Below are 14859 nucleotides of genomic sequence, written 5' to 3' on the forward strand. Positions count from 1 at the left end.
TCCCCTTCCCTTGCTTCTCTGTAACTTCTCCCATCCCCATAACCCTTCTCACATGGCCTCTTATTCTTTCATTATTATTGTTTCACACACACACACACACACACACACACACACACACACACACACACACACTATTCTGAGTTTATCTAGTGCTGCTTAGTAGTGGCACTTGTATCCTAAGGTAAACATAGTCATCTAATTGGACTTGAGGTCCACTCAATAGGAAGGAATTCTTGCCTGGGCACTTTAAACCTAACCCACTATTCATGGCTGATGAGGTCATGAACCCTAGAAGGGAGCTTATTACTGTCATTTCCCTAAGCCTAACTTCTAACTGTATTCCAAAATTTATCCTTGTACTTACAGGCAAGTCTAACTCTCACTCCTCATCAAAGAGGCTTCTTTTTGACAGCAGATGCAAATCATTCCAGTCCCCTTTAAAACACAATGATGTATATTTAAAAATTTTAAACCTTCCAATTACTCTACTTGGTTTAAATCCTAATTTCTCCCAGAAGTGGTCCCTGAGCACTCAAGACACAAGTGTAGCTTCTGTTCTAAGCTCTCGGGGTGCTTGCTGTCCAGCCTTGTAGCCACTTGTGCCTAAGTCTTGTCTCCCCAAACTAACATTATGTCAGGGGCACATGTTCACAATATCAGACCTTCAAACATGAAGGGGTCATCACACACCATCATTTTCACCCTTCTCTGTTTCCCAACAAAGATACTGAGACCCAGAGGGGAAAGGTAATTTTTTTCAAGGTTGAAGGAGTTGTGAATTAAATGTCTCACTTATTCCCATACTTCTGTGGCACTCCTGGGATATCAGTAGAGCAAGACTGGAGATGTCAAATGAATGAAGGCATGCTGGAGAAGTTTACAGGAGGGATGTGACTATCAGTTCTAGAGATAGCTAGGCAGATAGACAGATAGATAAGGCAGACAATGTCCTCAGGAGGCACTGGGCTACTGGGAAATCAAGTGGCTCTTCCAGAGCAAGAAGGGCACTTTGGTGAGGCCAGTGAGGAGCTTGAGATACTCAGAAGGCTTTGGAACAGGGAGCAGAGACTATCTTGATCTTGCTTTAACAGGACAGGGCTGTGATACTGGCATCTCCAGCCTCACCATGGAGTGAGAGGACTGTAAAGCTTCACACAGGGCACAGGGACCCACTGCCCTGATTCAGATCCTGCTTCCTTGGGAACTCTGCCAGTAACTACAGCCTCTCCTTCTACACTCCACTTCTAGGTGAGACCCGATCACCGGGGTGGAGGGAAGTACCACCATCTGGGAAGTGCTTCCAGTTCTGTACTGAGAGGCTGACATCTAGGTGGTCATTTAGGGGCACTGCCCTGATTTCCTCACAGCAGGATCAGGAGAGTCTCCTCCCCAGGCAAGGGCACAACAAATTTGCAGATTTTGTTTGGAAAAGTCAGGAAGAGGAAGCCAGTGTCCTTTGTCTGTTGATCTTCTACCAGCCATCTTTTAGAGAAGGAAGCAGTTATGAGTACAAGACACTGAGCATGAGGCCAGCATAGCCGCCATCCTGTCAAGGGGCATCTATTTCAATTCTGGACTCTCAGACACTTCGATTTCTTCTCCCATTCCATTTCTGAAGTGGTATAGGAGAGGGGACATTAGGTTGACTGAAGTCTAGAGTCCTCATGGGAAAAAAGATTACAGAGGACATAATGCTCCCATAGTGTTTCCCAGATAATTAATCAGTTGGTGACCACTTTATCGCTAGCCAATGTGTCTTTTCCTCATTGGCTGTGGAAGCAATCCTGTCTCTCCAGAGCCTATCTCCTGTAATTGCCCTGCTGCAAGCAGAGCAGTCTCAGTCTGTGCTTCGCAGGACTGAGCCCAGGCACACTCACAGGTGAGAGATGGGGTAGGGAGGAGGATAGGGTAAAATGATAGAATGGTAATGTGGATAATTCAGTGTTCAGGGGAAAAGGATGCATAAGTACCCACCAATGAATGGCAGACAGCATGGGAGTGGGTTGAATGATTGGCAAAGTTCAAAGTCTGGGACTGAAATTTTCTCTGGTCCCTAGATTGCTGAATGACTTCAGGTGCACTGTTCTCTGGACATTGATCCCCAAGTTTGGAGCATGGTTTTGGGAAAGACACCTAAAATTCCTTGCCTTTTTCCTGGTGAAAAAAACAGGAAGGTTAGTGCTTTATGTCTATTTCGTCTGGGAATGTTCTCCTTGCCCATGCCCAAGTGTCTGCCTGGCATGGAGTAGATACAATAGTTGAGAATGTTGAACAAATTGTTGAGAAGAAATGAATGTAGAGTTGACAGGAAAGTAAAAGAGATATAGTTGTCTTTGGAATAGAAAGGGTTCTTCTTGGGTGAAAAGCTAACTTTTCCATTTAAATGAAAGTCATGTGGGCCCTGTAGAGAGAAAAATTGGGGCTGTCTGGGAAGAAGTGAGATTCAAGAAAGTAAACAGAAACACTCAGGCCAAGAGTGCTGAAGGCACCATTTCCCCTGCCCATGCTGTTATGGAAGACAGACCGACAGCCAGAGAGAGCGAGGGCAGAGTTGGCAGGTGGTCGTGTACATTGAATCATGTGTTGGGTCTCCCTGTATGTGAAGAGTCCATTGAAATCTTCATTTTTTTCTGTCATTTGTTCCTGTGTTCAGGTGTATGTGACACACATGACTATGTTTTTGGAAGTGTTTGACTGTTTCTGTGTGAGTGTGTCTCTGGTATGTATGTCTGTGTATCTGCATTTGTCGGAACATACCTGTATCATCGTGTAGCCATGCATATGTCAGGACATACCTGTGTCATTTTGTAGCCATGCATATTAAGCTCTGGGTCTTTCTTTACCTGAACAGTTAGTGCATAGTTGACTCTGCTTGAGGTTTAGGGCAGCAGGTGCCTGGGGGACAAGGTTACTGGTTCTACATCTTATGCACCTCTGCTTCATTCTGTTCTCTTAAAGAAGTTCATCCCAACCATTTTAAAGCAGTACCTGCATTACCTGGGGCACTAAAGTATGGCCAGTATCTTAGAACCCAATCCTCCAGTTCAGGAGCAGTCAACATATCTCATATTAGAAGCCGGAGGTATAACATTTATTAGGCACCTATTATCTGCTACATGTTTATGAGGAGGAAGAATTATATATAAATATATATTTGTAGATGAAGTATCTCACTGTGTTGTAAAGATTTATTTTGAACTCTTGGAGTAAGATGATGCTACTAACTCATTGTTGGCCACCGTTCCCAGCTCTTAATTATTCCACTTTAAGAGGAGAGAAAAAAAAGCAGATCAAAGAGATCAAATAAATTCCTTAAACTTCCCCTTGTAATTTCCTATTAAAAATTCTCCACCCTTGTTTGTTTGGTAAACAGTTTCAAGCTGACCCTGCTCAAATACCACCTCTTCTGTGGAGCCTTCCCAGATGTCCAAGAGAATTAGGACAAAGCTCTGGAAAGTTCATATGTGAAAAGACAATTGATATTTATGCTTAGAAGATTTATCATCTAGGGGAAGATAACACAACAGAAAAAAAAAAACTTATCAGCAACGGAGGTGTGAGTATAAATAAGAGCCAGAAGCGAAGCAAGAGAGGCAGCAGAGGGAGCTGCAGAGTTCCAGAGAGGCTTCTCAAGGGTGGTAGGAGCTAGGTCTGGGTGTTGGAGTAGGGTAGGAATGGCGTTTTAGGTGGGGAAAGAGTATGCTGGGAAGGCTTGTGAGAAGATGTAAGAAGCACTGAAAAAGCTAGTCAGGCTGGCATCTGGGGAAGGAGAAAGTTCTGGAAGCAGTTGGCATCAAGACTGGATTAGAGTTCTGGGAGCCATGTTGGAAAGCTTTCCTGAGTAAGGTAACCCACGCTGTCTTCAGTAGGTGACACAAGAGATGGCCAGGCAAGAACGCTGGTGGGAGGAACGCCCAGGGCTCTTATTGCTCCGGTCCCTCTCTCTAGAGCACAGAAAACTCACTGAGGTCACTGGGACTTCGTCTCAGGATGGATGGCAATACGTCTTCCCTCAGGACTGGGGAGCTGTGTCCAGGAGGAAGACCGCACTTCAGACGCTTCAGACAGTGTTGAGATCTGGCTTACAGCCTATAGGTGAGAGAACGCAACACGTCCCTGCTGTTTCTTGCTTGTGTCCTCCCTACCTCCCACTCTGCCTCATCTTCACCCACTCTGTATGGCGTTGGGGGAAAGGGCACATGTGAGCTTCTGTTCTCCCACAAATCATCTTTCTGTGCCTTCACATTCTCCTTCCCTTATTGTCAATGCTCTTCCCGCTCCTGTGAGTCTATTTATTTCTAGTGGTCTACTCATGCTTCCAAACTAAGTCCCAACTTCATGTCTCCATTGAAATCTCCCTTAAATCAGTCAGGGAGAACACACCCCTGCTTAATACACACACAGTTAAGGTGGTGTTTACTACATTCTGCCTTGCTTGATGCTAAGGTCACTGGCTAGCTCAACTGTAGTGCCTGTGCTCAATCCAGTGCTTGAACTGGATGAAGCACTAAGAAGTAGACAGGAACTATATGGTAGAGCCACTATACTGCCCCAGGAAACTCCCCAACAGGAACTCTGTCTGCTTCTCTTAAGGAAGTGCCCAAAGCAAAAAATGATCAGAATGAAAAGGACATGGAAATAGAATGCTTTAAGATTGGATCTCAGGCACTACGGGCATTTGAATTGAAGAAGGATGGCTTATCACACATAGAAGAGATTGTTTGAACTGTCAGGTAAAAAGCTGTAGAGAAAGCCAGCTTGACACACAACCTCCCCACAGGCTAAAATTGAAACTATTTGTAGTAGTTACATGAAAGCTAGGTTTATTTCACTTAAAGAAACTAAACTAAACTAAAATAAAAAACTATAGTCCTCCAGTATCAAACTGATCTATCTCTAGAAGCCACCATGAACCCACCAGAGGACAGTAAGAAGCCATCCGGTACTGGGGAAAGGGAGCTACCACCAGTTAGTTTCTGCTTTCTGCTTAATCCTCACAGTGCACTGTCACATTTAATATCGACATCAAAATCTAAGAGAGAAATCAACATACTCATTTTATAGACCAGAAGAATGGAGACTAAATGAAAGTGGCTCTGTGATCACACAGCCAATCAGCAGAGACCCAGGCATCTCTGATTTCAAAGCCATGCTTTTCTGCAGCACCATATACACACCTAAGGGAGAGGTTAGGAAGACAGGCCTGGCACTGATGCCAAGGATGGAGTTGAGGAGTGCCAAGGTACTGACTTGGTTTTCATGATCCTAGAAAGCAAGTTGCCCAGGATGGTTCATAAGCAACAACGACAGAGGAAGGAAAATGAAAAGGTAGGAAATGCCCAAAGCCTGTCCTGCTAGTCATCATTCCTTCTCCTCCACTGTCCACCCTCTGTGTTCTGTCGCTGGTCTGCAGAGAGCTTTACTCAAGATGTTCTTACTGGATAAACTGTGCTCAGATTTCTGGACAGGACAGTGCCATGTGGCTCTTTCCTGACAGTTCCTTGTTCCCTTATCCTCTAGGACCACACAAAAGCTTGATCTTTCTCTTGGCAGATGGTGCGCAGGTCAGTTCAGTCATAGGACAATTTTAGCATCTTTGGAGCAATGTGAAGAAAGCGTGTTTTAGAGAAGATGTTGAATGGGGACAAGTGAGAGCATTGTTTCTGAGACTAAGGAAATGTTTACGTTTTCTGTCCAGTTGATTTTATGAGCTGAGTTCAGAGCAGGGGCAGGCTTTGGCCAGTGTTATCTGTGGGTGTTTGACCCTCTTCTTCCTAAACCAACGGCCCACGAGCCCTCTCCTTGCTGTCTGGAATTCTCCTCACTCCCATCAACAATAGTTCTGTTTAATGAACTCCTGCCCATTCCCAAAGTGGGAAGAATCATCCTACTCAGTTCACATTATTAAGAGAGTGCCAATCTCTCTGATCCTGGGCAAACTGTTGAAGGGCAAGAAGCTAAGGCTCATCCATCTCCCAATCTTCTATAGCACCCAGCATGGTGTCTGTGTCAGCAAACCACACCCCATGGGCCAAATACAGCCCGACTCACTTTTTATACACACAGTTTGATTAGAACACAGTAATAGGCATCCGTTTACAGACTGTGGGTGTCTGTTTTTGCACCACAGCTACAGAGCTAAGGGTGGCATGAGAGACTGCACCATTGAGAAGAGGAGACTATCTACCTTCTGATCCTTTATGGGCAGTGCTAACCAATTCCTGAGCTAGCACACATGTAATGAAATGAACAGAAAATGCAGCAAGATGTCTTAGTATGAGATTTAGACTGGTGTCCAGATGGCCTGAGTCCTAACTCTACCTCTGTTTAATTGCTTGATCAAAGATATAAGGATGGTGATGATGATGCTAGACCAAAGTACAAAAGTTGTCATTTATTACCTACGGGGCACCTACTAAGAATTTTAAACTCACATCTTTATCCTCCCAATCAACCCCGGGATTGGGCAATTATATTTTTCTCATTAAGAAGAAGAGATCAAGGCCTTAGAGAGGTCACACTGCCTTTGCTGACATAGAGAGGTTCATCCAAGGCTGGGAATCTGATCTGACTAGCTCCATAGGTTGGGATCCTAATTCCTTTTCCTAGAGAGCACACGTCCAAAGTTAAGTTTCCTCATAAAATTAGCATTATTGGATGAGGAATGTGATTTTCAATCCACTTTACTAAGCAGAAACACGTGTAAATATACAACATTAAAAATCATCTGGAGATAGCTCAGCAGTTAAGAGCACTGGCTGCTCTTTCGGAGGATCATGGTTCAGTTCCCAGCACCCATATAGCAACTTACAATCATCTGTAACTCCAATTCCAGGGAATCAGATACCCTCTTCTGGCTCCTCAGGCATGTGCATGGTACACACAAACATGCAGATCAAACAGCAAATGGATTTAAAATATTTAATTTAAAATTTTTTTTAAGGTCTAGAAAGTCTACTCGGGTTCCCAGAACTTAAGCTTCCTGTCTAATCTCTTCCTTCAGCATTCCCACAGGTACCTGACCTCCATGGCTGTGGCCAACCTCACATATCAACCACAGTTCCAGCTCCTTGGCTTGATGGATGGCACAGATGCCCACCCACTTCTGTTTCTACTTTTCCTTAGCATCTACCTGCTCAACGCCCTGGGCAACCTGAGCATGGTGGTACTAGTGAGGTCTGATGGGGCTCTGTGCTCCCCCATGTACTACTTCCTGGGTCACCTGAGCCTAGTGGATGTCTGCTTTACCACAGTCACTGTCCCCAGACTGCTGACCACTCTACTCTATCCTGTCCAGACCGTGTCCTTCCAGGCTTGCTTTGCCCAGATGTATTTCTTTGTAGCACTAGGTATCACTGAGAGCTACCTGCTGGCAGCCATGTCCTATGACCGTGCAGTGGCTGTGTGCCGACCACTGCACTATGGTGCAGTCATGACTCCCTGGCGCTGCCTTGCGCTGGTGGCTGCTTCCTGGGCTGTGGCCCATCTGCATTCGCTGTTGCACACACTGCTCATCTCTGCGCTCTCCTACCCTCGCTCCGCCCCAGTGCGCCACTTTTTTTGTGACATGACAGTGATGCTGAGCTTGGCCACCTCGGACACGTCAGTGGCAGAGACTGCCATTTTCTCAGAGGGCCTGGCAGTGGTGCTGACTCCACTGCTCCTTGTGTCCCTCTCCTATACCCGCATCCTCCTGGCAGTTCTTGGAGTGAGGATCACAGGAGGTCGGCGCCGCGCCTTCTCCACCTGCGGGGCCCACCTGGTGGTGGTATCGCTTTTCTTTGGCTCAGTCCTTTCTGTCTACTTCCGGCCATCATCTGCCTACTCAGCTCGCTATGACCGTCTGGCTAGTGTGGTCTATGCGGTGGTCACGCCAACCTTGAACCCTTTTATCTACAGTCTTCGTAACAAAGAAGTCAAGGGCGCCATAAAAAGGGGTTTCAGATGGAGAGCTGCACCCCAAGATAAGTAATGGATGGTCTGGGCTAACTGTCACGTCAAAAATAGTACTACCCCCAAATCAATATAGTCTCCTACCATCTCTCTCCAAAATCAGTATATTCTCATTCATTTCCCCCTTCCTTCAAGTTCTATTAATTTTGTTCCTACACAGACTTATGCCTAGTAAAATAAAAATTAGATTTCAAGCAAATATGACCACATGCTTTGTATGTAACACAAAGTTAAGTGAATGACAGTAAATTGGTTGCCTTTGTATGTTGTCTGGATGCTCAATATAGAGTTTAGGTTCAAATTTGGAAAACTAAGAAGAGAACAGAAAGTAAAGAATAAAGTCATTTGGTCTCCTCTGCACTGTAAACACAGAGTGCAGGTGACAAAGACGGAAATGCAGAGGAACTGGGAAAGGTGGGGACATGGCAGTGAGTTTAAGGGGTTCTTGCTGCTTGCCCTGCAATGTCAGTCACAGCCATGCAGGCTCTTCTGGGGGTGCTTCTATATATTTTAAAAGCGATTTTCACTTATTTTTTTTTAATTCATAGATGCTCTCTTCTCTGTTTGCATTGTAAACATTCAAAGAGACAAAATTCTCCTCCACCCACTCAAATAAACCTCGAGTACCATCCCAGCTCCTCTGTATACTAGTTTGCAATTTCCTTTCATTTCTTGAAATAATATATCTAAAAGAGCTTGTCGTATCAATACAAATCACCCTACCCCCTAATTCTGTGATGTGAACACCCAGCTACATCTTCCACTGAATATTTAATTCGTCCTTGTCAATACTTTAACAAATATGTATTCCCATCATTGCACTATTACAAAATAGACTGGACATTTAGCAGTGAATTGGTTGTGGCAAATGCTGGCCTAAGTGTACCATGCTCTCACTGAGTGAGAGTCTGTGAGGAATTCACACTGTTCAGCACAGGAAACAGACTGAGCAGAAACTAGTGGCTGTGCCAAAGTCAGAAGCTTGAGGAATTCACTTTCTGTGTTGAATGTTCTTCTGCCTTTTCCACTTTATTGAACAACTTTTAGTTGCTAACGTGTAAACTCCTTGAACACATTTCTGTCTACATTTGTTTGCTTTAGTTATTATTACTATTTTGTTATTTAGTTATTTTTTTGTGCAGTGTGCTTCTTCAATGTGTATGTAGCACACACATTGGTGGAAGTCAGTTTCCCTTTGTTTGTCCTGTTCTACTTTTACATTGTCTCTTTCCTGCTCACCTGACTTCTTTTTTACTTAGATTTCTTTATGCTTTTATTCAGCTTTGTTTTGTTTTACTTGACAAAGTTTATCTGCTGTATTAATCATCTCAAAGAATGGGCATTTAGTTTAACGATAGCAACTCTATTGTTTCTTGACTTTCAACTCTATTCACGCTCTCCACATTCACATTCATTAATTTCTACATCTTTGTAAAAATAATTTTGCGTTTCTTTTCTAGATTCTTTAAGGCTTATGTATCATCTTGACATCCAGAACGAGTGTCTCATATTATAATCATTGTTGCTGGGACTTGATATATCATCTGTTAGTATTAACAATGTGTGGTTGTCCTTGGAGAATGGAGTTGATGACCCCCTCAGATCTCAGGAGTCCTATAGCTCTATTGCGCTGCAGCCTTAGATGTTACAACAGAGTCTCTTGTCTTGAAAGCTTCTGGAAATTCAGGCTCTAAACTCCTGCTACTGTATGAGCTCCACCAGTTCATGTAAGGACCTTTTATATCTTTATGCCTTAGGGTGGTCAAGAACATTCACATTTGTGCATAGAGTACTTTAGATACTAGTGCCTAACCTATTGCTTCCATAATGTTTGCTCTTCTAAAAACCTTCCTATGTCCAGGTTACCACTGAACATATATATAGGGAGCTTGCCACGCCCTTTCAATTCCAAACTTTTTTGGATGTCCTTTTTTTCTTATCTAGAGTATTTTTGCCATTTTTCTAATTAAAATATGATTATATCATTTCCTTTCTCTCTCTCTTATTTCAGCTCCCCCATATCTCTTATATGTTTCCTCTCAAATTCATGGCCTCTTTTTATTTATTACTGTTACATATATATGCACATAAATATATAAATACAACCTGCTGAGTCCATTTTGTGTTGTGTGTATATGATTTGAGGTATGGCTACTTGTTATTGAATGACCAATTAGAAAACATCTCCTTGGGGAAGACTAATGGCTTTCCACACAGGTATTTTACTTATTTTTGTTAAAATTATATTTTATACAATGTATTCTGATCATGGCTTCCCTTCTCCAACTTTTCTCAGATCCTCCTTACTCACCTAAATCCATACCCTTCCTTCCTCTATTATTAGAAAAACAATAACCATCTAAAAACAAGTTAAATGAAATAAAAAAAACTAGAATACGACAAAACAAATTTTAAAAAGCCAAAGAGAAGGCACAAAAATCACATACAGAGACTCATAGACACATAAATTTGTACACAGAGAAGCCCCACAAAAAGACAGAGTCAGAAACCATGATATATAGGCAAAAAGTCTGTGAGATAAAAAAAAAACAAAAATGAAAAACCTCAAAAAATATCCATTGAGCTTATTTTCTGTCCACCATCTACTGCTGGTTATGTGTCCTGCCCTTAAGCCACACAGCTATTTTAGATGCATATCTGTCAAAGTTTACCTTCTGTACTAGGAGAGAAATATAGTGGCATCTGGAAATGATAGACTACAGAAATAAATTTGAGATGATCACTTAGCACATTCAAAGGTAGTTTCCTTAAGTACTTAAAGATAGTGACAGCTGGTTTCCCAGTGATGGAGAGAGTAGGCAGAGGATAATTATTCCTAAGCCAAATTACAAGTGAATCAGAAATAGAGATAAAGAAACTAAGACTTCACACAGAGTGTGAAAATGGCACTATATAATATTTTAATAGGAAACTCCTTTTCAAGGACTGCTAGAGAAAAATGTATTGGAAAATAAGAGCAACTTCTTTTTCTACCCCAAATTTAAAATCTTAAGTAAGAGAAAAGTAGATAAATAACCAATGGAGGAAAATGCCGTCAACCAGATAAAATGACAATATCTCTAAGAGGAAAAGGAAAGGAAAGTAACGTAAGGCAAAGATGTTGTTCAAAGAACACATGATGACTTGTTTCGTCTGCATGTACTGGCTTTTTGGGATCCTAGTCTGTTTGGAAGATCACCTTCCTAGACCTGGAGGGAGGGGGGAGGAACTTGAACTTCCCACAGGCAGGAAACCCTGACTGCTCTTAGGACAGGAGAGGGAGGAGGAGAGGGAGTGGAGGGAGTGGGAGGGTATTGGGAGGAGGGGAGGAAGGGGGGAGTGGGAGGGTATTGGGAGGAGGGGAGGAAGTGGAAATTTTTATAAATTAATAAAAAAAAGAACACATGAAAGGAAAAGTAGCTGATAAATATAGAGAAAGGGTTTCCTTCACCGAAACAGTAATTTAACTTAAAAACAGTAAAACCTTATATTTTACCTAGGAGAGCAATAAATATCTGAAAACAAAGTTCCAACACTGCGAATGCTAAAGAAGCAATAATCTTCCTATTTTCTTTGGGGAGATTAGAGTAGAAGAATGTCTCCATCAATTTGGCAGTTTCCACTCAATTATAAAATGATGATATAATTTGAATAATATAGTTATTTCTGAGAATGTATCCATAGGAAAATAGGACAACATTTCAAATTATTTGGATTAAGATGTAAAATTGAGGCAGTATTATTTAAATCAAGAATAAACGTAAAACGACCCAATGTCCATCAAAAGCAAGTTATTGAAATACATTGTTCTAAAGTGTTACAAATCCTGTCAGGTGTGGGGGCGATGCACACTGCCAGTCCCGTTACTCAGGAGGTTGAGGCAGATGAATCACTGCAAATTTAAGGCCAGCCTGAGCAACATGGAGAGATCCTGCCTCAAAACAAAATAGAAAATATAAAAGCAATACAAGCCATGTGAAATATTGAGTCCACAGTACATTTTAAATGAAAACAATTAAACAACTGTTTAGGTCACTTATTTATTATATCCCCTGCTAGGCTGTACATAGACAATATGTAGAATAACAACGTCTAACTACTTTGATAGAGAAGGGTCCGGAACCACAAGAGACCTTCACATTTGTTAGTTAGATGCCTTCAAGTAACTATTTACTATTTTAGTAGTCAGTGAGTTTTTGAAAATAGTAAACAAAGTCAACATTAGCACTATTGGAAGATTTCTTTCAAAGGTAGTCTTTTAGGCATATTTTAGAAAATATGAAAAATGCATTCAATTCAAGAAATCATCTTGAATAAACACACAAAGCCTTGTTCGTTTTAGGAATTAGCAGTCACCTATCTTCAGGATGTTTATACCTGGTTTTTAAAAAAAGAAATAGAGGAGGGCATCACATTATTATAACATATGAGCAAGGAAAAACTTACCTAGGGATACCAAATAGATTCTAGACATATCACTATTTCCATTTCTTTAGACTATACCCTGGGCCACTCTTTAACTACCTGTAAATTAACCAACATATAATAGGACTGAATAACTCATCCCAGATTGCACAACTTTAATTCAAATGGGGAATTAGCATACAATATGTAGACATCATCAATAGAAGTAGTTCATTATTAACTGAGAAATAACTGGTGCTGTGATTTTCAAATAATGATAATTTTATAATATGACCATGAAATAAGTTCTTAATCAACACAAGAAAGAAGCTGTGAAGAAAATTTAAGGAAGAAAAATAACTCCACAGAGCATATTTTTTAGACCAAGAGCATATTAAGTTGGAAATAGTCCTCATTGAATAGATAATTTTCTTAGAAGTGAAATACTAAGGTGTCTAAGGAGTTGGAGATGTGTTCGTGAAATTGGAAGCTACTGTATATTCTTTGAACACTATACACCAATGTTAGAGCTTACACAGACTTAAATGGTAATTAAGGAGCACCCAGGGAGTGTCAGGCCTTAGGTTATGCCACACATGAAGCAGAGTGGTAAATTAAAGATGCATGATGAGTTCTAGCTACTAGAACTTTAGGAAGCCCCTTCATATGTCACTATTTGAAATAAATCGTGCCTACTATTTGAAAACATATTTTTAATCATTAGAGTCATTGTCTCAGAGAAAGGTTAGTCATCTGCTTTGAAAACACCCTTCTTGGGTGCCTGAATCGGCCGTGGCCCATGACCATACTGATGTATATTTTGCTTATCACCATAGATCCTTCATCTGGCGAAGGACGGCGATACAGTCGGAGACCCACATTGGAGCACCGGACTGAGCCCCCCGAGGTCCAAATGAGGAGCAGAAGGAGGAAGAACATGAAAAACGAAATCAGTACTGCGAGGGATGCTATCACCCACCGATACAAGGGAACGGATCTGATGAGAGTTTACCAAGGCCAGTTGGACTGGGACTGAACGAGGACGTGATCTAACCAGATTCTCAGAATTTGGCCGGATTCTCTGACTGTGGCTGGCCCGAAGTCTTTCTGAAAAGCCATTGACTATGACACGGGGACCTGTTTCCTCTACATATACTGGATTTTGGGGATCCAGTCTGTTTGGACACTCACCTTCCTGGACCTGGAGGGAGGGGGAAGGAACTGGAACTTCCCACAGGGCAGGAAACCCTGACTGCCCTGGGGGACGAAGAGGGAGGAGGGGGGGGAGTGGGGGGAGTGGGAGGGTGTTGGGAGGGAGGGCGGAAATGGAAACTTTTATAATTTAATAAAATTTACTTAAAAAAAAAGAAAGAAAACACCCTCCTTAAAGCTCCCTTTAAATTCTGATTTCTGTAGCTATATATGAAGGGGTTCAACATAGGAGTCACCACTGTGTACATCACAGTCATGACAGTCTCCTTAACAGTTGAGTTATCAGTTGATGGGCATAAGTAGAGACCAATGATTGTCCCATAGAAGAGAGACACCATAGAGAGGTGGGAACCACAGGTGGAGAAAGCCTTTCGTATGCTTCTAGAAGAGGGAACCTTGAGGGTGGAGGACACTATTCGTACATAGGATAAAAATAGCAATAGGAATGGGAGGATAATGACAAGTCCTCCCATGATGAATATCATCATTTCATTGACCTGGACATCAGAGCAGGCTAACTTCAGAAGAGCTGACATGTCACAGAAAAAGTGAGGGATCATATAGTCAGCACAGAAAGAAAGCCGAGCCATGAGCAGTGTGTGTGACAAAGAGACGACTGTGGTCAGTAGCCAAGATAGTGCCACCAGGCAGAGACACAAATGGGGGCTCATGATGCTAGCATAGTGCAGGGGAAAACAGATGGCCACATAGCGGTCATAAGCCATGACCACAAGGAGGAAGATCTCAAGGCCTGCAAAAATAGGAAAAAGTACATTTGTGTCAGGCAGGCAGCATAAGGGATAAATGAGTCTTGGCTCTGCATGTTCTGCAGCAGTTTGGGAATGGTGACAGAGGAAAAGCAGAGGTCAGAGAAGGACAAATTACTGAGAAACAAGTACATGGGCGTGTGGAGGTGTGGGTCCAGTTGAATAAGGACAATGATGAGGAGGTTCCCCAGGATGGTGGTGAGGTACATGGCCAGGAACAGGGCATAGGACAGGTCTTGCTGGAGCGGTTCGATGGGCAAGCCCAGGAGGAGGAACTCTGAGACAACAGTTTGATTTCTTCTTCCCATGTTGACTTCTTAACCTTTTCAAACTTAAGAATTATTTGAATGAATATACAAACATGTAAACAACTCAGAACTTTTAGGAAGACATTTCAAAAACTAGATCTAACATCTGTGTGTCATACAAGTCTACTTCATTAGTCATTACTTCTTCTTCCAAGTATCTAATAAATTGTAAATTCAATAATACTGACTTCTATAAGGATGTTCTTCTGAAAGTA

General features: G+C 42.2%; 1 protein-coding gene and 1 pseudogene across 1 annotated transcript; one reads left to right on the forward strand and one right to left on the reverse strand.

Annotated features, from left to right (window-relative positions):
• The first annotated feature begins 7027 nt into the window (after positions 1–7027).
• Or1r1 (olfactory receptor family 1 subfamily R member 1) lies at positions 7028–8161 on the forward strand. Its single transcript, XM_085694350.2, has one exon. It carries the CDS (start codon positions 7028–7030, stop codon positions 7970–7972), a length of 945 nt encoding a protein of 314 aa, XP_085550476.2. The 3' UTR covers positions 7973–8161.
• A 5548-nt stretch (positions 8162–13709) lies between these two features.
• Positions 13710–14644, reverse strand: LOC146893011 (olfactory receptor 1E5-like; annotated as a pseudogene).
• Positions 14645–14859: the final 215 nt, after the last annotated feature.

Source organism: Myodes glareolus, chromosome 9 (genome assembly GCF_982192425.1).
Source record: "Myodes glareolus chromosome 9, mMyoGla1.1, whole genome shotgun sequence".
NCBI classification, from domain to species: domain Eukaryota; kingdom Metazoa; phylum Chordata; class Mammalia; order Rodentia; family Cricetidae; genus Myodes; species Myodes glareolus.